We start from the raw sequence: 22,279 nt of genomic DNA on the forward strand, positions 1-22,279 counted from the left end.
TGCTGGGTATCCAGGTTCAATTAAAATTTGTCTTCAGACATATGACATTTGAGGTAGTCTGACAGTTTGTATAACTGACAGACTCAGAAATGCTTGTTTTTGTTCTTAAGACTGATGGAAGAACATTAGGAGGAAAGTCTCTTTAAGGGTGCAACCTGGTGACTTAGCTGTGCGCAATCAGCCCCATGACAAAGAGGTTACTGACTCATGGGGCATCCTTGGCCCACATGCTAAGGTGAGCCAGCTCGAGGGGGTAGGAGGCACCACCACATCCCAGCGGGTTACTGCTGAGGAGCTGGTTTAGGTGCCACACCTGGACTTGTGACTCGTTTGCTTCTTCAGCAAAGGCGAGTGCTAAGGAGGCTTGCTGACTTCCCATGGTGGGAGTGGATACCCAGCTTCTTCGGGGCAGTCCTCGGCTGTGTGGCTTCTCTGTTTAGTTCAGTGTGAGATAATTTCCAACATCAAAGAAGTAGAGACTACATTTTCTTTAATGTTAGGGATGGAGGAGGAGAGAGTCAGTTAGAGTGGCCACATGTCTCCCGTTCTCTTAGTAGTAACTTGCATGAATGTTGCAGCAGGGAGTTGCAGAGCAGGGGTCTCTGAAGGGGAAGAGTTTCTCTAGGGGAAGGGATGCTCTATTAGTATCTCTTAGTATGTCTCAAAAAAAGTGTTTAGAAAGGGCATGCTCTTGTGATGTGGACTGCAAACGTGGGGTAGCAGGGGAATATTGAATGGTTTAGTGCAAAAGATGATGCTTAACTTGTTGAAGTAAAGTTGAAAAGACAAGAAAGAACAAATTGAACTCCAAAGCCTAATGATGGACTGAGAATACACAATCTATAATCTGACAAATTTGTTGATGATTAAGTGATGAAAAAACTTCAGGTAAAAAAATCTCTTATATTCAGCTTAGTGAAAGCCAGACACCTTTGGACTTTATTTTCTGTGTATACACATACACACATATATATTTTTTAGCGTGTCTACAGGAACAGAAAATTTTCAAAGGAACTGGAGACACTCAAATTATCTTCTCATTTTGGAAGTTAATAAGAACCAACACAATATTTGCCTTTACAAATCTACCTTAGCAGGCACCTTGTTAATGTGCATATCATCTTATAATGTTACAGTTCAGTAGATAAATGGGGATAACTATGGCAAGCTATGGTCAGAGAGATTCCTACAGCTTGGATTTTGTGAAATTTATTAATACAGTCTGAAGAAGCTCTGAAAAACTCTTCTAGGTCTTTCTAGTGAATGTGTTTTCCTGGCTAACATAGTTTTTCCCTGTCCTGCTTTCTAGGAAACAATGAGCTGTCTTAAAACTTACCTGGGTGGCTAGAGCCTTCTTCTGGCTGACGCAAAAGAGCATTCAAGAGGGATTCATTTGTTGTGCACCTCATTTGCCCCTCTCCGATTTATTCTTAGATCCTTTGATTAAAATTCACCACCTGTCTAGTCAAGTCAGAAGTCCATAGCTTTCAGAAACTTAAGGAATGTCAGAAGGAGTAACTGTGTTATCTTCACAGTAGTCTCCCACTGGATCTGTCAGTATTGTGCTGACATTAAATTCCAGAGGATTCATCTGGGAAGCAGAAAATGGTTCTTTTCTTGGTTTCATGTTGTTTAGTGCTATTGGAGATTGCAGTTTCTATCTGTGACATCCACATTTTCTGTAACAAGAAGGAAATCTTTTGTAATCCTAGAGAAACTGAAAACATCTGCTAATTCAGATACATAAACATCATAGCCTTGAATCCTACTCTATGTTTCTTTAGGCTCATGCTCATAATTCTCAAAGAAAACATGAATGATCCCAGAACCTCAGTTCTCCCATTTCCTAATGCCACTTGTGTGAAAGTTTCTGTCTTGTGCCAGAGTTTGCAAGTGGAGATTTCTTGAAACTTTGATGTTTGCTACAGGCTTCACCCTAATTCTGTGCAACAAACATTAATTTAATAATATCTATTCTTGCAGTTTAGGCTCCCTGTTGTGCTGATTAGGGCAGCTCAAGTGCTGTCAACACCACGAGCTGTGTTTCTCCCTGACATATCTGTGACGCGCTGTCACACAAGGTGTAATTTACTCCTCCTGTTAGTTGTTTAAATTGGATGGTCTGTGGAAACAAGCACTGAATTTCAGTTTCTAGCATTATACTGACAGCATTGGGTTTGGGAGCAGGACAAGTCAGCCTTTCTGAGGGGATCGGAGAGAGCCTGATGACAAGAGAATGCAGTAATGTTACCACATTCATGGGAAAACAGCCTTAATGAGAGGGTTTTGCTGCCCAGCAGGCTGAAATGGTGAGACGTTGGAAAGTTGGAAGCGCCTTAGGGTGAAGACAGCTTTGGAAGGGCCAGGTAATGATTCAGTAACAGGAGAGGAGGAGACTACTCCCCGAGCAGTTACCTGCTTCAAGTACGAACCAGTGACTTGGAAACACAAACGAGAAACACTCATTGCTTCGCCCTGAAAAAAATCCATCTACTGTGCTTTATTCCTAAGAATAAAATTTAAAGTGGGAGATGCTTTTTGTGTTTCGAGGAGCCTAGTGAAGTCTTCTGGGCCAGGCATGACTGTGTCCGGGGGAGGCTTTCACTTCTCTGCAGGGCTGACTGGCCTTGTTCCTCTTATGCTGTACAACATTCCAAAACTGGGAATTTTTTAGCAATCAGGAGTGAAAATCTTCTGAAGTGAGAGCAGGACCTGCTATCAGCCTTGGTATAAAATTGACACAATTTCAACGGGAAAATTTCTATAAAAAATAGAAAATGTGAGCCAGCAAACTGAGGTGGGGGGCTTTGTTTCGTGTTGTTTGGGTCAAGTGTAACTACCTGGCTACATCACTAGTACAATATTGCCCAGGCTGAAGGCTTTCTTTGGAAAAAAAAACATCTTTGGGTCACTAAAAAGCAAAAAGAAAGGGGTACTTACCTTGGCAGTCTCAGTTTGTGCTTGTAGCAAGAAAACTGCTATGCACTGCCTATACCTGTTTTCATGCTGTATTAGGAAAGCGTTTCGCAGGCTGAAGACTATGGAAAAATTCAGAGAAATAATATAAATTACTTCATGTAACTGTCACTCCAGTTTTCCACCACATTGATTGTAAAAGTGATATATTTAATCATACTTTCTGATTTTAAACTGAGCAATGCACCCTCGTGGAGGGTCTTTTTTTTTTTTTTTTTGGTGTGTGTGTGTGTGTGCAAAGCCCTATTTCATTTCAAAATATTAATTCTGTTTGTATTCTTTTTTTTTATTTTTAATTTTTAAATAACTATGCTATTGGGAAGTTCACCAGCCTCTCAGGCCAAGAGGACATCCTTCTGGTATAATCCCCAGATTCACACAACATTGATTATTTTAAAGCAGGAGCACCAGTTGCTGTAAATACAGGGTGGCCCTGGACCTGCTCTTCCCCTGTCCAGCCCAGGCAAGCCAGCCTCTTTTCAAGGCTGCTATAGCTACAAGGTCTTTGGGACAACCCCTTCTCTGGTTCCTGTGGTTTCCCTTATGGCATGTTCTCGTACAGACTCTCTTGCTGCTGTACAATGTTTTGTTGCAATGTTTCGTTACAGTCAGATCTCAAAAATATTTCCATGAGATAAAGTGCCATATGATCCCAATTTTACAAAAAAGGAAAGTGAAGTGTGGGCCATGTAAATTCATGTGGCCAAACAGTCTGCAGAGGAAATTTGTAGCAGCAGCGGGGCTGTATTTCAGAACTCGTGTGTATGTCTTGTCAGTGGGAAATATAGCTAGTCTAATATTCCTAAAAAGGATTTTTTTCTGGGCAATGCTCAGCAACCAGCTCTCAGCAGTGTTGTTTTTTTTTTTTGAAGTAAAACTGCAATAGTAAAGATTACCAGACTTCGATACAGTGGCATATCAGTGGGTCTGCCTCATTCCACTTTACTGCGGAGGTTTTTTAGTGGACTGATAATAAGAAATTGCAGAGATTAAATCCAAAGCAGAATGTTTAAAGTAAAGCAGCTTCCAAATTGGAAGACGTATTGCTGCTCACTCTCTTCAGAGATGGATTCCTGCGAATACACTTGGGTATAAAGTTATATCTCTTGTACGAATACCTGGTATTTGCAGATAGTGCTGCCTTGAGGGCAGGCTTCCTGGCATTATGGGCATACCATGATACTCTTAGCCTTCTACTGATATGTGACAGACTTTAGCCTACAATTATATGGTATAATTCTCAACCTGGCCTGCTGCCAAAAGGGTCCTTCTACATTGCTGCCGTATATACAAATATATATATATATATATATATATATATATATACTTTTTTTTTCCTAGACGCTGTATTGAGCAAGATTTCCTTCCAAAGCAGGATTAACCTTCAGCAAATTGATGGATGCAACCTACTTGTAAGATCAAAAATCAGGGTTTCACTGTGGATTAACATGATTGATCACTGCAAACTGTGTGCTACCCTGTATGAGCAGCTTTCTACCCGCTAGCTAGTTTTCTACCACCACCATGGCCTCTCCTTGAGGCCATGTCGGCAGCCTTCCCCAAGCTCACAGATTTTTTCGAGGATATTTAATCTTTTAATATTTTCTTCAGAGCAACATTTTCCAGTGACATGGGCAGTTTTGCTCGCTGTTTTAGGCAGAAAGCTGGAAATCTGAACTGAAGGTCAGTGCAATCTACAGTCATCTTTGTCAACATCCTTTGGAGCGTGCTTTGGCCACAGCCTTCGAACGCAGCAAACGCCAGGTGGGAAGAATTCAGCAGGCTCATCCTCCTGCTCATCCCTGCCACAGCGTCCGTGCCCGGCGGGGCGGGAGCGACACCCGCAGCCCCCGTGCCCGGTTCTCGCAGCACCCGGAGCTGCCGGCGTCGCATCGGCTCTGGACGCTGGAGAGAAAGCGGCGCTGCCCTGGAAAGCAGCCTGCTCGTTTGCTTGATTTACACAGGGCTGGCGAGGAGGCACGCTAGGCAGACAGGCAGTGTCTGGAGTCTGCTTAAAAAGGAGGTTATTCTTCTTGTGCTGCAGCCCTTACCTCATCTTTAGTCATTTGCCCTACCATGATTTCCTGCCAGCGTTGGTGCTGAATGCCAATTAGCCCGGGTGACTGCATTTCAAGGTTATAATGGATTTTATGGGCTTTAGGGTTATTTTCCACATCTATTGCTTTTCTACCAAGTATTCCATGTCCTTGAACTTTCCTTCCCCACCCTTAGGATGAGGATGCAGGTCCTGGAGCCCAATGAGCAAGGAAAAAATGACTTGTGATGGTTTTCCATGTGCTCAAGGGCCAGCAAGGAGGTGAGCAAGCAGAGAGAAGCAGCAGCAGGTAAATATGCAATGCATCAACTTGCTGTTTATAAAAGCATCCAAATAGACATGGCACGTACCTGTTACGTGGAGGGGATCGACGTTTCTCAGGAACAGCCGGTCCAGTGGGATGGGCTGTTCGAGGACTGTGCAAAACCCACCCTCCCTCATGAGCAACTGCAGCTCCGGAGTGAGGGAAGGACAGGCAGGGATGGAGCTCATGTCCGAGGCCCCATGTTTCTAGGACGAAATGAAGTTGATTAGCTGGCTCTCCGCCTTCTGATCCCAAAACCTGGGCGCTAAATAGTCCTAAACTACTTGCTTTTTCCTATCAAAGGTACTAGGACAGTTTCTATGTCTGAGCAACTGCAGAACTTTTTTGAAAGGCTCCTCTGATCTGCTGAAATCCCACCACTTGTTAAAAAAGCATAATGGAAACACAGGCAGGAAAAGAATGAACCCAAGACACTCAGAGGTCTTTTTTCCTCCTTCTCATTTTTATTTTATTTTTTCCAAAAGTAGCAGGAAGAGATATTCTCCCCTCTTGGGAGGAACATTTGCCCCATCTCCCCTGCAGAGTGTCCAGGATGTTGAGCTCCTGGGGCTCTGGATGGGTAGCAGCCCTCGCAGAGGAGGACGCGCAGGGATCAGCCCTCTGAAAACCTCCTCTGGGGGCCCTGGGTCCTCCCTCCCTCTTAGCAAGGGCTAGGGAAGGGTGTTGCTGGTCTGGAGCCTCTCAATATCTCATATAAAAGCAAAACAGCTGCCTTAAAAAAAAAATCTCTTTTGAAATCAGGCAGTAACTTCTTGAAAATTAGAGCAGGTCTGCTAGGTCTTCTTTGCCTTCTTTTCCAGCAACTTCATAAGCTTAATTAGCTAGATATCCTTTGACACTGGAGCTTGAGGAATTCCTAGCTGTCCGGTGCTTTTTTTTTGGTGGCTAGATATTGAGTTTGATCTCACATAGACCTCTCTTCATAGCCTCTTTCATCAATAGATTCAAATGTATTTTCTTAAGAATTCAAGGCATGAAGAGGCAACATAAAATAGGACTGTGTCAGAGATGAGAATAAAGCCAGGCTTCCATCTGTTTTTTTTTTTTTTTTTTTCCCTCCATTTTCCACTTCTTTTCAACAATTCTGACATTTTTGGAATAAAAATTTCTCAGATCACTGGTCTGAGTGATGAAGGGAGCATTAGGAAACTACTTGCGTTCTCAAAACTCTCCTGAGCTGTAGGAATACAGCACAACCAAACAGCATCAGAAAATGCTAAGGTCTAGTGAAGTAAACTGCTTATCATGGTGCTCCTGCAACATTCAGAATCTAGAAACAGGATTTTGAATCAGTGTGTCTGTTCGCTATTTTTATAGCAAGTGCTACCTTTCACGTTTATTAGTCTTCTTTTATTTTTCTCTTTTAAAGATCAGTCTTTCAAGGTACATTCAAAATACTTGCCAAGCTGCAGAACACAATTATCATCTGTAACCACAAATACCTCTATTCATTGTTACCTTTTTGTTACGTTTAATTTTGGTAATTAATAGGAAATCGTCAAATAGGAAGAGGTAGACATCAAGGAGTCTTGTACTTTCTAAGGAGAAAAAAAAATTATCAATTTAATGGAATGATTATTTTAGGGAACACATCTGTGTTGAGGCACATCAATAAATCACTTCACCTCGCAAAATCATTTTAACAAAGAAGTGTGAGTTCCAAGACAACACTCATTCCCTAGTCTGCACTCTCGATACAGTACATAAAAAGCATTTGCCTGTGCATGATTGTGGCTATTAATATTTGTAGCTTGTAGCAGCTGCCTTATTACAAATAACTAGTTTCTTGTCACTAAAAATGACCTGGATCCCTTGGAGTACCTGTGAATACAATGGCCAGCACGCTCCAAACCTAATGAGATTAACAGAACACCTTCTAAAATCTGCAGAGAGAATTCACCTCGATCAAAAGGCAACTGACAGCATTACAAAGAACTTTCAAGAGCTACACAAAATAGTAGGTTTGTCTTTTATTCCTAGCTTGGAGATCACAAAGGGATAACAAGTATGGTAGATTTCTGTGATCTTTAAAATCTGATTTTAAAATTTTAACCCGAAAGCCTTTAAGGTTAGGCTTATAACGTTGTTAAAAGTCCAGGTATTGCTATCATAGAAATAACAGGAACTATTTATAAGAAGGAAGAATAATTTTTAAGTAATTAACTGCAAGAAATCTAGACTTCAGAGTCCCCAGGAAGCTCTCTCTTGAACCGACTTTGCAGAGTTTGGTCATTCAACCTTGGTCCCTATTACGGCTTCTACTCTCCCTTTCCATGACCCTTTCTTTTATATTTCCCTATCTGGTCCCAGCAGGCTACTTTATTTCACTTCCAGAATCACTTCTTTTTTTCTGCTGTCTTTATCCATTATAATCTGTCCTCTGACTATTCCATACCCATTGTACTGCAGTCATGAAAAGTGCTCTCAAATGCATGCCTAAACTACCTAACAAACAGGGAGCACTTAAAGCTGTTGCTTCCAGACAGTTTGCAGGGAGCTAAAATAATGTCTTGGGTGTTTGATTCTGAAAGGCTGTGGTTTAAAAATGTCTCATTAAGATTGCTGACAAGGCACCGTCAGTAACTACTGCAAGTGTTCATAAAATCACAAAATGGCATTGGTTGGAAGCAGCCTCTGGAGGTCCAACCGACTGTGCAAACCAGACCAAGGTAAAGCTGGTTACTCAGGGCCTGGTCCTTGTCAAGTTTTAAAGTGTTCAATGATGGACGCTCTGCAACCACTCTGGGCCCCTTTCCCAATATTTGATCAAGGTCTTCCAAATACCCAGTTGAAATAGCCCATGTTGCGACTTGCATCTCCACCTCTCTTCCTTTCACTGTGTACATCCAAGCTGACTTTGGCTCCGTCGTCCCTATAGCAGCCATTAGGCAGTTGAAGGCAGCAGCAAGATCCCCCCTGAGTCTTCTCTTCTTAAAAATGAACAAACCCAGTTTTCTCAGCCTCTCTTCAAACATTATGGTCTTATCATACACATGATTTTTGTAGTTCTACAGCCTTTACTAATTAATTTTGCTCTCTTGTGAATAAGTTATTGTCAGGTTCAGCAAACATCCAAAGCACTTTAAAAATGTGGAAATTATAAGTTGTCTCCATTTCCTTGATGGATTTAACATTTTTGTTTTAAGGGTGATAAAGTGTCATTCTCAAAGATTTTTCATGATGAATTCCACATTCACGGAAATCTTATGGTCTTCAACTGCCTTTAATTCTTGAATTTTAAGTTTTTCTTTCAGAAATTTTCTTTTTTATATATAGACCTTGCAAAGTGCTAATTCAGAGCTTTCTGACTCTTCTCTGTCTCTGACTCCCACTACCAATCTACATAATTTTTAAATTGTGCTATTTTTGATTAGTAGCTGATGGCAGAAGGAGGAGACATTTGATCCCTGAAAATTCTGACAAAGCATCTTCATTTCTTCAGATGGAAGCTATTGCTAGCATTTCCTGTATCATCTCAGTTCTAGGATTACCAAAAAAATCACACGTAAGGGTAGTCTCACTGATTTCAGTTTCCTTCATAGAAGCAGAGTGCACCTTAATATCAAACTTGTGTGAGCCTGATCAGATCAGAGCTGTGGCTTTAGGATGTGCTTCTTTCTGGTGTGCAGCATCCTATTTGAATTATGATTTATTCTGTGTGTGTGTGTGTGTGTGTATTGGAAGACACCTCATCCAGACAGATGGCCAAATGCCAGACGCTATTATGCTGGAGACCGCAGGCAGCTGGCTGTCCTGGTGAGTTATGCTCATGCCTCCTTCTCCAATTTCTTATTACATGTAAAAATTTAATGTCCCAGAAAGAAATGTAGTTGGCCGCTGGGCACCCTTACCTCACTGCTTCAGGGTTGCGCTAAGAGGGCAATGTCTGCAGAGGGAAGTGTTAGCAGGAGAGGAAGGACCATGCTTGATAGGTTTTCTTCCTCCTTTTCCCACCTTGCCCTGAACATCAGCAGCAATATTTTCTTCTGATCTCCATGTCCCTTGCATTGACTTCTCCTCTGCTACTATAATTTTGCCTCTCCTAATCTTGCCCCATGTAGGGAGAGGGAGGAAAAAAAAAAAAAAAAAGGTAAAACAGACCTTATCCCTTTGCAGCTCCCTTTACAACAATGATGGTAATGGTGAGAGACAGAGAAGTCATGTGTTGGACATTTACTCTCTTCATCTCTGCCCTTCCACCAAATGGTCAGGGAATTTTAAGGTAGAGACTGTGTCCCTTTGTGCCAAGGCACCATGCAACCCTTCAGCCACCTTGGCTTTCAACATCCTCTCAAATGTGCATCATCTTCAAGCACAACAAGTGACCAAATTGCCCAGACTCTGCTTCCTGCTCGGGAAAGAACAAAATCTTCCTCCTCTGCTTGCGCAGTGATTCTTCAGCAGGTTTGCAGCAAGAAACCCGTGTCTTGTTAGAGTGGTGCCTGAGTGTCTGGAGGTGGAAACCTGTGCCAGGGTGAGAGGCTGCTGCTGGCAGCGCTGGAGAAGTCAACATAGCACAGCGATCCCGCAGGTTAATGGCACAAGCAAGTCCTCTGCTATGTGAGAGCCCTATTAATAATAGGGAAGACACTCCGTGTGACACCACCTTCTTTTTCCAAGCTATATATCAAAATAACTCCCTTAGCAAAGCTGTTCAAATGTGAAGTACGAAAAAAAAAAAATAACCCACAAAGTTTGGACTTTTCAGTAGTTAAAAAAGTACATGCATGCAAAGGACACAATGACAGATATGGGAGGTGTGTTAACATCAGTCAAGGTGCACATAAGATACTTTGCCTAAAGTCATCTGAACTTCCTCTGTCCTTTTGCCACAGGCTTGACTATGACAACAAAACATTGCCTTCAAAAGAAAAGAGGTATTGGCCAGTCAAGTTGATTTCTTCAGCCAATGAAGAGTATCATCTTGAACATCCAGACGTGACAATTAGTGATTGTACAGATTACTCATTCTTTTGGCAGTTTGGCTTTTCCTCAGTCTCACTTTGACAAGCCTTATGATTGCTTCCTCTTTCCTGCACCTGCCCAAATCCTGGGACAGAGGTTCCTTCTGGACCACCATGCCAGAACATAATTCTTTTAGGCTAGTTGCTAGTACAGATGCATTTAGGGCCATTACCTGCTAGTGTTAATCTCCCTTCGTGAAGAAGTCTGTTCGTTGAAGACAGAATGTTTTCACTGATGTTTTCTCTCAGACTTTGCTTTAAGCACTTGACCCAAAAGAGACAGAAAGAGAGAGAAAACAGAAAATCTTGCATTTTTGATCATGAATTGGGAAGCAATCAACAGTTAAACAAACTGAGGATGTGGGTGTTGCTATCTCCAGCTAAATACTTCACACAGCTATCAGCCAGGCATGGCAATGCTATTGCTTAAAAGTGCTTAAGTTTTTGAAATGTCAGGCTGGGCTCTTCTCTGCAATGCATTTAATGATTTTAGCATCACTGCATGTGATAGACGTAAGCCCTGAGGCAAGACCCACTGGATGATGTTACCATAGTGCTGCTTAGTGTCTGCCTATGTGGGTAAGGGTTTATCTCAGCCAGAAGCTGCACACATTCCCAGGGCTGCTGTATATTGTTTTAACAGTATTCAGACGTAAATAGGGATTTTTTTATTTGGCTCAGCTTGAAGAACGGAAGAAGAAAAAACATTTCTTTTTGCATCCTGCTTATAAAAATGTAGTAGTATTTCTAAATGTAGTAGTATTTCTACCCAACTCATCTTATTTTGCACCCTAAAGCAAACACTGGAGAGTCTTCCTGGATCCTATGAAAGTGTTCTCTTGGACACTGGCAAAGAGCAACCCATGCTGCCATCCAAAGGACCGTTCCTGAGGGATGGGGAACACAACCTGATGGGTCACGTGCAGAGCTTGCAGTAGTTGGACTGAAGCTCCTCCTATTAGAGCAGAGCTATCTACAGTAGCTAGAATATAAACAACAGACCAATATTAGACCATGTTAGAAGGATAGATAGTAAACCAAACTTTCCTAGAGGAAAAACATTGTTTTGAAAAACTGCTTACCTCTGGGACAAAGAATCTCTTGTCGCGATCCCAGACTTGAGGCCAAATTATGACTTCATGCAGTTGCCTGAACTTCTGAAAGTTGTCCAGCCATTTGACTTTACCTTCCAGATCCCCTGAAACATTTAAAATACCAGTTACTGCCATGGCTAGCAGAAAATAGACCTATTTCTAGAAGATGCTGAATACTAATCATCTCCAGACGAAGCCAAAGGGCTCTTGGCCTCACACATGAAACCCTAGATGAGATACTGGCCTCACTGAAGGTGATGATTAAACTATTCTTAAGCTCAGCTGAGACAGGACTTCAAGCCAGGCGTTCAAACAGGCACAAATTCACTGCTGAATGCACAGGCTGTATCTATTTATTTGACTGGGGAGTAGGGAGGGATCATGCAAAATTCACTTAAAATGTTGTTTATAAGAGGTCTTAAAAATCCTGACTTTCTAAACTATTCTGTGATAGTGAGAGAAGAATAACTTGTATTGTTTACAGTTTGATTAAAAGGCTATTGAAATTAACGAGCGTCTTTTAAGGGAAAGTGGTGCAAGAACATATTGATATATTTAGCTAGGGTTGGGGCTTCTTTGAATGTGAAAATTGGAAAAGTCTTTGCTGAATCAAGACATTTATGGGCAAAACTCTTAACTGACCTGCAGTTCAATTTCTAAATTTTTATGTAGAGTGATTTTGCATTTTTTTTAACACACATGCATATTTATGCCAGGAAGAATATACTGGAATTGTTACTATTTCTTATGTCTCTGATTTATTGTCTGGTCATTGTGAATAAAGAAAACTTGTTCGCCTACGCCCACTATCTCCAAAGTCTAAGTGTTCAGTTACCTAACCCCAGAGGTATGCAAACTTTGGAAGAACCTTCTTATCACAAGGTCTTCTTGGGCCATGCCCAAAACTGCCTGCTTCTCAGCAGAAGTCAGAATCCACAGACTAGCCACATAAAGTCTCATTTTCCTACAAAGAAGCTGAGAAGTATTTGAGCAAAGTTTTGGGTATGTCTTCCTCACATGGCGATTAGTTAGATCAGCATCCTCACATAACTTAACAAGAAGAGGAAGAACCTGAGCCTGTTTTTTAAGAAATTAGCAAATACTGTCATTGCAGTATTTAGCTAGGAACCAAGAGCCCCATCTCGTCTTCCAGGAGATGTTCCACCCTTTATCCTCTAGGATGGAGAGAAGGGTGGTGGCGTTCAGTCCTCGCTGAGAAGCTACTCCATCCATGAGCAGTCATTGCTTGTTTGTTGGATGGGACCCCCGTTGGCAAAGAGGAAGACCAAAGCCCAACTCCTCGCTCCAATGACTGTCTCATTATCCAATATTCAGTGAGTACTGGAGCAACACCTGGAGCAGACATCCGTCCCTTGGGTAGTCACGCTAGCTGTAGAATGTGTCCTTTACAGCATAGTGCATATTTAGTTATTTCATACAAAGTGAACATTTTTTAACAGTAGAGCATCTTATCATACTATGCTTGGCATATAGGATTGAGAACATACACTAAGGAGACCGTTGGGTAGAGTCACACCCAGAAAAGGACTGAATCTAGGCTTCAGAAACTGGGAGGGAGGCCCTGAGTTTAGGGCTCTCCTGCTGAGAGACATTGCTGTGCTTTGTGATGAAGGACAGGCCTCTGGGAGAGGCTATGGCTGTGATCGCAGGACGCTCCTTGAGTCTTCCCTCGTCTTCTGATGAGCTATGTGACCATAGGACATTTGCAGCTGCAGCTATAACTGCCTGAAAATGACTGAATTAATAAATTATTTACTTAAAATAAAATCCAGGAAAAAAAAATATGTGTCTTCATTAGCCCCTTCTTTTTCTAAAATAGCTATAAAGAATTTTCTGTAGCTGAGGTAGCTCTTTGCTTTTCTATGTGGCAGGACCCTGTCATTTAGTGAAAGGTCACTGGCATAATATGCCCCTTGTGAGGGGAATTTTATCCTATTAAAGGTTAGGTCCAATAAATCTCCCTAGATATAAAGCCAGCTCAAAGTCTTTTTTGTTTGAGATTTTTCTTTATTTGTTCCAGTTTATGATCTGCTCTTAATTGTTTGCATGTCGCCGCAGATGATTCTTGTAAACACAGGGGTTTGATTGATTTGGGAGTACTGTGACCATGCTCAGAGAGGTTTTGACAGCACAGGGCTGTCAAAACTAGTCAATTCCCACAAAACGAGGAAGGACTCAAAAGGACTGCAAAAAGACCAGCACATCCTTACTGCATCTCTGCAGGGGAACAGACCCATTTACACTAAAAATACATGGACAAAAAAGCCCCATAACTTGCTTGTTGTTAATTCTGTACTTGACTTCTAACCTTAGGTACTTACAGATGGATTTTTCCACTTCTTCTTTAACCGACCAGATAAAGCCTTTTTCTCTTTCATCGGTGCACTTCTTCCAGATGTTGTTAAGGAGGAGGGGATAGCGAGTCAGTCGATGTAGAGGAGCAACCAGCAGCTCAGGCAGATGGAGTCTTTTGCACAACTTGTTCTGCTCGCACCACTGCTGAAAACAAAGAAAGCCTGTTTTAGTCCTCAGTTTGCTCCTTGGCAGGAACTAGTAAATGACTTTCTGCATCATCAGCTGACTGCAATGACACAGGGACTAAGCAAGGATGAATTTAGGTGGTGAGAGTGAGAGTGCTGTGTGCAGCTGGAGGAACTGCATTGCTCCTTCAGATACACGTCCTGCATTGCTGCTTCCTGTTTCAGATGCTGTGGCCATACTAGAGGATCAAGTATTGCTTTTATTTATCCATCATTTTAATTTCACCAATAAAACATTGTCATGTTTGGGAACCACCTAAAGTTTCAGCTTTTTCACTGGTAGCCTTTTTCCTAGACGTGCCTGACAGAGAGGAACACTGTGAAAAATCCCAGGCTGTAAAGGCTGCAACGTCTGTTACAAAGAGATGTCCTTACTTGGACTGCCCATAAGAAAAGCCCATTTCCTCAGGTTTCTCTTTCTAAGTCTGTAATGTTGAAGAACAGTCTTAAGCATATGCATGACACTTGGGTTTGCTCAAGATAAGGAGAGCAGAGCCTTCTCCCTGTGAGCCTAACAAACAGCTACATTGGCCAGAGTTACTGCTTTCAGACAGGTGAAGTTTAGGCAAAGGCAGAATTTGGCTTTTTTTTTTTTTTTAACTTTAAGAAGACATATCTGATAACTACTGCTTCCTCTCTAATGCTTCCCAGGCTGCTGAATATCTGAGAGTGATGGAAGTAGCCAAGAGTTCTCTGTAGGGCTCAATGAAAACTCAACCTATTCTCTCAGCAGAGGTCCCCAGGTCATGTGAAAGCATCTATATGACCTTATATTTCATCTTCTTTTGACTTGATCACACACCATCTTGCTTTGGCAGAAAGAATCCCAGCAGAGAAGGAAGTCATAATATGCTCTTATAGTTTTGATTATGTGCCTATGTGAGCAAGGAGAGGCTATCAATGTATAACAATTTCTGAGGTAAAATACCCATGTTACTAGAATAAATGTGAGTTTTGAATGCTTGATGTTGGCATATGCAAAAATGTGGTCAGTTGTTCCCACCTAGGTTTCAATTTTTTCCTGTTTTAAATTGCAAGTGTGGACTTCCACATGTGCAAGAGAGCAAAAACCACCATTTATGCTATCCTCTGTAGTTCAAAAATCTGTGTAAAATACTGTCTGTACAGTTTTGCTACCACTGAGCTTTCCAAGTCTGCTTTTAAAAACTTGCCAGAAGACAGAAAGACTGAAGACAGCAGCAACAACATGAGCAAAACCAACACTTTACTTTCAGGTAGATTCCAAAATCTTCTCTCTGTCTCAGATTCTCCAAGTAGAAGACAGCAGAGGAGTAATTAAGGCAATAAATCTGATGTGTCTGACAAAGGTCACCCTGGAAATACTAGAAAAAAAAGAGAGTTTGGAAGCTTAACAAGGAAGAAAAAATATCATGACAAAGCCGGAAGAAATACTTGTGTTTCTGTAATACGCATTTTACATGAGTTTTTATCACATCTAGGAAACAGGGGGAGCAGGGGAAGGAGAAGAAGAATGGGACAAAATAAAAAGTAGTAAAACCAGAAAAAAGAAAAGTGCTCCTATGATCCACAGGATATTTTTTGTTTACATTAGAAATAAAGGATGTGGAATTGATGTAAAATTTGAAGATAAAAAACACTGATCTATAGAACAGCTTTACACAGCCTCATGTACTTTCATTTCACTTCCAGGTCAGTCATAAAGCTCTAAGAGCTGTTAATTGAAAACAAAGATAATACTCTGTTTTGTCTGGGATTTTCTCTGTCTCATGCAAGCATTAGTTAAATGAAAGCCTGGAGTCAAAGCTAATCTGAGTGAGAAGGCAAGATCTAGCCCCCTTTCCCATTTAAGAATCCTAACCCCATTTTCCATTTTTTTTTTCTCCTAGAAATTTCTGAATGGTGTCTACTGCTAGGGGAATTTCAGGTGTAGCTATCCCAGTGATAAACCTGCTGACTTCCCATCTACATTAATGCTACCAACCCTTCAGCCATTGGAAAGCTATGAAGGAGTTACTATGCACATGGGAGAGTCCTGCTACACTGCTATCATTTTCTTATTATAAAGGAAACAATGAAAAAGCAGGAAAGCTGGTACGGAAGTCTGGTATGAATAAGACAGGGTGGAGGGACAAAACACGGCCATGAAGGAGCATCTGCCTGGTAGAGTGGAAGGAGGCAGGGGACATCAGCCATATGGGTGGGGTCTGGCGTGAGGGAACCCTCTACTGTGAAGTGAGAAGTTCAGTCATGTAGGTGACTAAATTTCTCTGAGGTCTAAGCTAAGATTCCCCAGGAAGGAAAAGACACATTCTGGTCTACATAAAAGCACCTTTCCATGACCGCTTCAAACATTTCAAGGAATAGAAATAAAAATATCCCTCCTGACAAAGGATACTCCTATGCACATACCTCCTCCCCATGTCAGAGGCTGAGACCAAACAGCCTGCGACAGATGGCAGGGCCTTGAGTGACTCAATTGCTGCAAGGCACCTACATGTTATCATAAATGATCTCGTGGAATAGCCACCGGAGGTTAAACAGAAATAGTTTTGATTGTTTTACCTTTTTGAGTATGAAGATGAAATCCATAGACGATTCTGAGTTGTTGACATGCTCCTTCACAATTTCAAAAAAATTGCTTACAAAACTGAGACTCATCTGGGTAAAGGGGAAGAAAAAGAAGCTAGCATGACTATTTTTCTAAAGCTAAGTTTAAAACAACATGATTTCCCACCCCTGGTCTCTCCAAAGTCTACAGACCTAATGGGGCTCCAGTGTTTCTCTCTCCAACTTTCTCTCTCTCGCCAGAATTAGTTTCAAAATTAGAGCCAAAGTGCTTTAGTTAGCCAGAGGCTAAAGTAAATCTATGAAAATACCAGTTACGTGACGGAAATGAAAAAAGACAGAAGCTTTGAAACAAGATTACAGTTATTCAATTTAAACTTATTTTAGGCTAGCAGCTGTATTTAATACAAATCACAGAAAATTATAATGAGGAAGTTCCACCTCCATGTGAGGAAGAACTTCTTTCCGGTGAGGGTGACAGAGCACTGGAACAGGCTGCCCAGAGAGGTTGTGGAGTCTCCTTCTCTGGAGATCTTCAAAACTTGTCTGGATGCCACCCTGTGCCACGTGCTCTGGGTGTCTCTGCTGGAGCAGGAGGGTTGGACTAGATGACTTCTAGAGGTCCCTTCCAACCTTAACTGTTCTGTGATTCTGTGAATGAGTGGTATATACTGAGAAATGCTGATTGTATGTGACAGAGCTGTGACAATCACAGAAGTCTTCACAGACATTGGAAAAGAGGCCATCTTTCATAGAGTGACTTTGATTCATGCTATGTGAGGGAAGGGAAATTTCCCTTAAGTGTTGTAAGATGGCAAAACTGCCTTTATAAGCCATCTATTCCCCTTAAGAAGTGAATATAGAAATGTTTGCAGCTGATTCCAAGGGTGCCCACACGGACCATATGGTAGTCCAGTCTATCGTACGCCCTTGCCTTAACAGTTTTTAACTATCCCACTTTTTAGCCCAAACAAAAGCATCAAAGCATGCTGTAAAAGGCAGAACATGCACCCTTGTCAAACTAAAAGAAAAATGTTCATACTAAGAGATTCCAGATAACGTGACGTAGTAAAATAGGAAAATTCTTTTTTGTAAGAACTGTGTCTGAGTAAGGTCAAAACAGGCTTTAGACAGGCTTCAGCTACTGAAGGCATGTTTATGAGGATTTGGAGGAGAGTTCAAACATACCTGATAGCCCTGAGATAAAGAGGGAAAGTACCCGAAGTAAACAATTTGCTTCTCTATTTTGGAGGAAGTGTTTGTTGTGTTCACCTTTGTAATCCTGTAAAACACTGGTACTGCAAATTACTTTTTTTTTTTTTTTTTTACTGAATACTCCAAGAGATAAGAAAATCTTCTGCTTTCCTTCTAAAGCTATATAAACCCTATTTTGGATGTATGGGCTGTTTTAACTTTTTGTAGCTGAAAATGCTTTCCCAGTAATTGACCCCAAGCAACAAAGAGCCACAGCATGTCACAGCCAAACCTCATCTTCTCTCTCCTCATAGAAGCTGGAGGAGAAGTAGCATATGAATACACAGCCTTAGGTCTGTATCTGAGACAGTCCTCCACACCTCCTCCTGGCTGGAGAGGGTGCTAATTTCCTTTTTTCCCACTAGTGTAACATGTAACAGTCTTGGTGCCACTTGTTTGAGAATTTGAGTAGAAACTTAGCTGACAGTTTCTTGTTTTTTGTCTCCTTGTGTTGTGCTGTTGGCTTTTTGATCTCAATAAGACTTGTATTTTTTTTCTCACCTTGTTTAACTCCTCTAAGTTTGCGAAAAGTCTCCACAAATCCACATCCAAGAGAAATTCATTACTCTGAAGGCATTTTAGTGTGTTCATAAATATCTTTAAAATAAAACAAATCCATGTTATTATAATTGCTTCTGATTAAATATATCCAGTAATTTTCCTAAGAAGTGCCTGTTTCCCTCACAATTCTCCTGCAATGGTCACTTCATTTGTGGCATGAAGACGATGATTCTTTGATAAAGATTCCCTGGATTGCCTGAAGGCTAAATATTGGGAAGATATGAGTGAAGATCCTGGGATCTCCGTGCCACCACCACGGAGGCCACACTGTCTCCCCTAAACAGGGGCCAGTGAGGTCCCCAGATCTAGCAACATAGTTGCAGGAGCTATGAGTTTCTAAGTCTTTTGTAAATGCTTTCCTCACTAACTCATTCATCTACTGATATATATGTATTGTTTGGACTTAGTGTGGCAGAGAGAAAACTTGTTGGAGCTGCAAATCATTAATGGCAGTAGAGGGCTTATGTAAGTCTTTCTTTGGCTTGGCCCATTAAACCATACTGAGTATCCACTGCGTGTATTTTTATTGAATACTTATGATACGGGCTACGTAAACCCTGACTGTGGTCTCGGGGATGTGCTAAATTTGACTGAAATCTGAAAAAGGCTTGAAAAATGTAGATTACAGACTAGATTCTTTTTTCTTTCTTTCTTTCTTTTTTTTTTTTTTTGGTGGAAAGGCATTACTTGAAAAAAAAGTCCCATCATTCGGGTGCTAAGACTGGAGAGCTGGTGCGAGTGTGTGCTGAGCTTTGCAAAATTCCTCAGCTACCAAGAACAGTGGACCTGAGAGCTTAAAAGGGATTTGCAGAGGTCTTAAAGTTTGTTATGGAGATTCGTTAAAATGAGTGGAATATTTCTATAATGTGAAGCACTTAGAGTAGCAGGTATGTGTAAACGTGAATGCCTGAGCTCACTGGAGTTTTTCTTCAGCAGGATGATTTGTGAAGCTGACAGGATAGCACATTGCTCATGGGTCATACAGGGCTGGCTGAGGTAGGTTCCCATGTCGAACTTGCCAAGGGGACCTACATGTCTTTTGTTATCCTCCTGTGTCCTAGGGCTTCACCTGTCTTTTCTTGATTCAGATCACTGAGTAAAGAGTCCAGAAGGATGGATATTTCCATCCGAACTGGAGCTTCTTGCTCTTCCTTCTCTTGTCCCTTCAGGTTTTGCCCTACCAAGAAGGAATGAATCCCAACTCTTCCTTTCCCTTCACTTTGCAGTACTTTCTGTTCCGTATAACTACTTTCTGTTGCTTTCAGCAACACTGAAAGCATTTCAATAATTTTATCTACTTTTCCTCTGTGTAAGAAGGAAGCTGCTTTATGCAGGATAGGGGAAAAATAATAGGGACTCTTGCATCTTTTTAAACAAGTACACTAACTTCTGATGTGTGCACCATAAGTGGGGCAACTGTGTAATAATCTCATCTATCTATCAAAACACTTAAAATTTACATAGATACAGACATTTTGGGGTGAGGAAAGTTGTTTGCTTACTTGCTTGTTTGTTTTCTTGTAATATTAAAGTTATAGATCTGCTCAGCTCTGGCATTTTCAATGCTCTAGTGAGGATAATCTAACCATGTCTCTATCATCTTATCAGTAAGAAATTAGGCCAACAGTAAGTTATAGGCTAGAAGTAGAGAAATATCCAGTATAGAGAAATACCCAGCTGGAGAATGGCTTAAGTTGAGAGTCAGTGAACTGGTAGTGGAATATCAGCTGATATTATTGGAAGATTCTGCAATCATACATGTTTGCAAAGCACTGAAAATGATACCAGAGGAAGAGATGACAACAAGAGATTTAAAAAAAAAAAACATGCAAAGAGATTTGTGTAAATAGGATGATCAGGTGGGAGAAGCAGCAAGTCATTCCCATGTAGATGGTAAATGAAAGATTGCAGCCAGCTCTGTCTGCTTTGCTGACAGACAGACAAATAATGCCTTCATGTTTTTTTGAGAAAGGAAATCTGAAGTTACCATCTTGAGAACCAGCAAATGATCCAGGAAGTAAGTGCATTCACTTGTGAACAATTCCCACACGGCTTCCTCTTTCTTCACTTCTAATCGTCTATCGGCATCTTTCTGCTTAGTCTCTTGAGCCTTTATGAACTCATGCCATGATTTACTCTATGGAAGAAAAGAAGAATAACTGCCTAATACACAAAATTTGAAGTAGCTGGTGCAAAAAACTTTACAATCTATTTGCCCCGTCAAGAGCCTGCCTAACAGTATTAGTGATTCTTCTTCTGGAAAGCTTCATGATTCCTTTAAAAAGGCAAAATGCCAGCCTTTTTACTTCTAAATACTCATTATATGAAATTACTGCATTTGTCAGTGGCACAGAATAATAGTCTATGCTTGTAGGATGTTGTATGAAAAAAACCAAAAAGCCCAGAGTTTAATCTGTCATGCTGTTGCTGCTGGAGAGCAAGGATGGGTAATAGGTTCCTGGTTTCCAAAGGTCAAATTAAGGTTTCAAAAGACCAGGTCTTCAAAGGTACCTGGCTATGCTTTGTTCCATCCTGCAGTGGACAGGGACTGCAATGTCCAGCAGATCTAGTTTAGGTGCTGATCTGCCTATTTGAGAAGAAAACGGTTCCTGGGTGCTTAACAGACTGTTGTTTAGGGCTGGCCACAGGATATAAATTATGCAGGTCTTCATCCCTAATCCAAGATGGGTAGAATGTGAATTAAAGGCTTATTATTATTATTATTATTATTATTATTATTAATCCACTAGACGAGTGCTTAGTCTCTGAGCAAGATGCCTGAAGGGTGCATTAATGAGTTGGCTTTTCTCTGAACTTGCTGCTGGGGTCACATATATTCAAATACTTGTCCTTCTCTCTTAGTTGAAAAGTTTTGTTGTTGTTGTTGTTGTAGGAGTTGTACCTGAGCTGAGTCTCTGAGCACTTGCACAGCAGGGCGTTATCTTTGTGCACCTCCCTTGCTAGAAAAATGAGCAATTAGTTGCCTGTGGGATCAGGCTGCAGCTTACAGATGGCTTGGAGAATAGAAGTGGCACCTGAATGATGGATCTTGTCCTTTCTAGCTATTAGAGTAACCTGGGGGCTCTAATCCTAGAGAAATCGTCTAATAGGTCCCAGGGCATCTGGTAAAGATCAAACAGGGATGCTTGCATGTAAGACAAGCTGAGATCCATAAGCCTGGCAAAGCCTCTGGAACTGCAAGGCCTCTGGCTAAGTCTGCAACCACATTTGTGCCACCCTCCATTACAAACACCAAATTTTGTACCCTAGGCTTATGCATTAATTTTGCAGATAGATTTCATATTCAGATTAATGTTTTGAAAAATGGTAATTAAAAAGCACACAAAGCTTTATCCCCATATTTAAGGGCTTAAGAGACAGCTTCTTTGGTACTGAGCATTTTGATACCTTAAAAAGGCAAAAATCGTATGTGCTGCATTCGATGATCTTAACAGTTGAAAGGCAGTTTTCCAGATCAGATGCTTGCTTCTGCTTGTCCTTGCCCTGTTGACAAAAAAGACAAGATAAAATAAAAAAAAACCCCTTAACTTATGAATCATTTTAAAGACAAGTAAGAAGTTTTCTTCAGTGCATTACTCATGGGCTGAACCACTGACACCCTGATGTCCTTATACTTGGAGGTCATTGCATTTGATTGATGACAAATTGATACTGATAGTGATGATACGGGGATGTCTAGCTTATTTGTGGCTATGGATGAGGTGAGTAGGTGGCTTAGGTATGGGCATATAAGGAAGGTCTTATTTTTACAACACATCAGGGCTAGTCACTGACATAGCAACAGACAGTGGACTACTCTGAGACTACAAAACAAGTAATGTGTTTTATGTCAGAACTCTGGGACTACAAAATTTATAATCTATATCTTCCTACCCATGTCATCTTATGTATGCAGATCTTGGAATTTTTCTTTTCTTTTC

The 22,279-nt window shown here is 41.1% G+C and overlaps 1 protein-coding gene across 1 annotated transcript in view; it reads right to left on the reverse strand.

Moving 5' to 3' along the window:
* Window positions 1–1,571: 1,571 nt before the first annotated feature.
* PLEKHG7 (pleckstrin homology and RhoGEF domain containing G7) overlaps window positions 1,572–22,279 on the reverse strand; it is a 29,535-nt gene continuing 8,827 nt past the window's right edge. Inside the window, exons 5-16 of the mRNA XM_088532921.1 lie at window positions 21,747–21,842; window positions 20,326–20,475; window positions 18,279–18,374; window positions 16,521–16,616; window positions 15,206–15,319; window positions 13,758–13,932; window positions 11,404–11,519; window positions 10,495–10,585; window positions 6,816–6,895; window positions 5,383–5,542; window positions 2,941–3,038; window positions 1,572–1,679 (exon numbers count right to left, since the gene is read on the reverse strand). Coding sequence (XP_088389047.1) covers window positions 1,572–1,679; window positions 2,941–3,038; window positions 5,383–5,542; window positions 6,816–6,895; window positions 10,495–10,585; window positions 11,404–11,519; window positions 13,758–13,932; window positions 15,206–15,319; window positions 16,521–16,616; window positions 18,279–18,374; window positions 20,326–20,475; window positions 21,747–21,842 — 1,380 coding nt within the window. The remainder of the gene's footprint in view (window positions 1,680–2,940; window positions 3,039–5,382; window positions 5,543–6,815; window positions 6,896–10,494; window positions 10,586–11,403; window positions 11,520–13,757; window positions 13,933–15,205; window positions 15,320–16,520; window positions 16,617–18,278; window positions 18,375–20,325; window positions 20,476–21,746; window positions 21,843–22,279) is intronic.

This window comes from Tinamus guttatus, unplaced genomic scaffold (genome assembly GCF_059628265.1).
Source record: "Tinamus guttatus ecotype Peru unplaced genomic scaffold, ASM5962826v1 Tinamus_guttatus_pri_ptg000472l, whole genome shotgun sequence".
NCBI lineage: Eukaryota > Metazoa > Chordata > Aves > Tinamiformes > Tinamidae > Tinamus > Tinamus guttatus.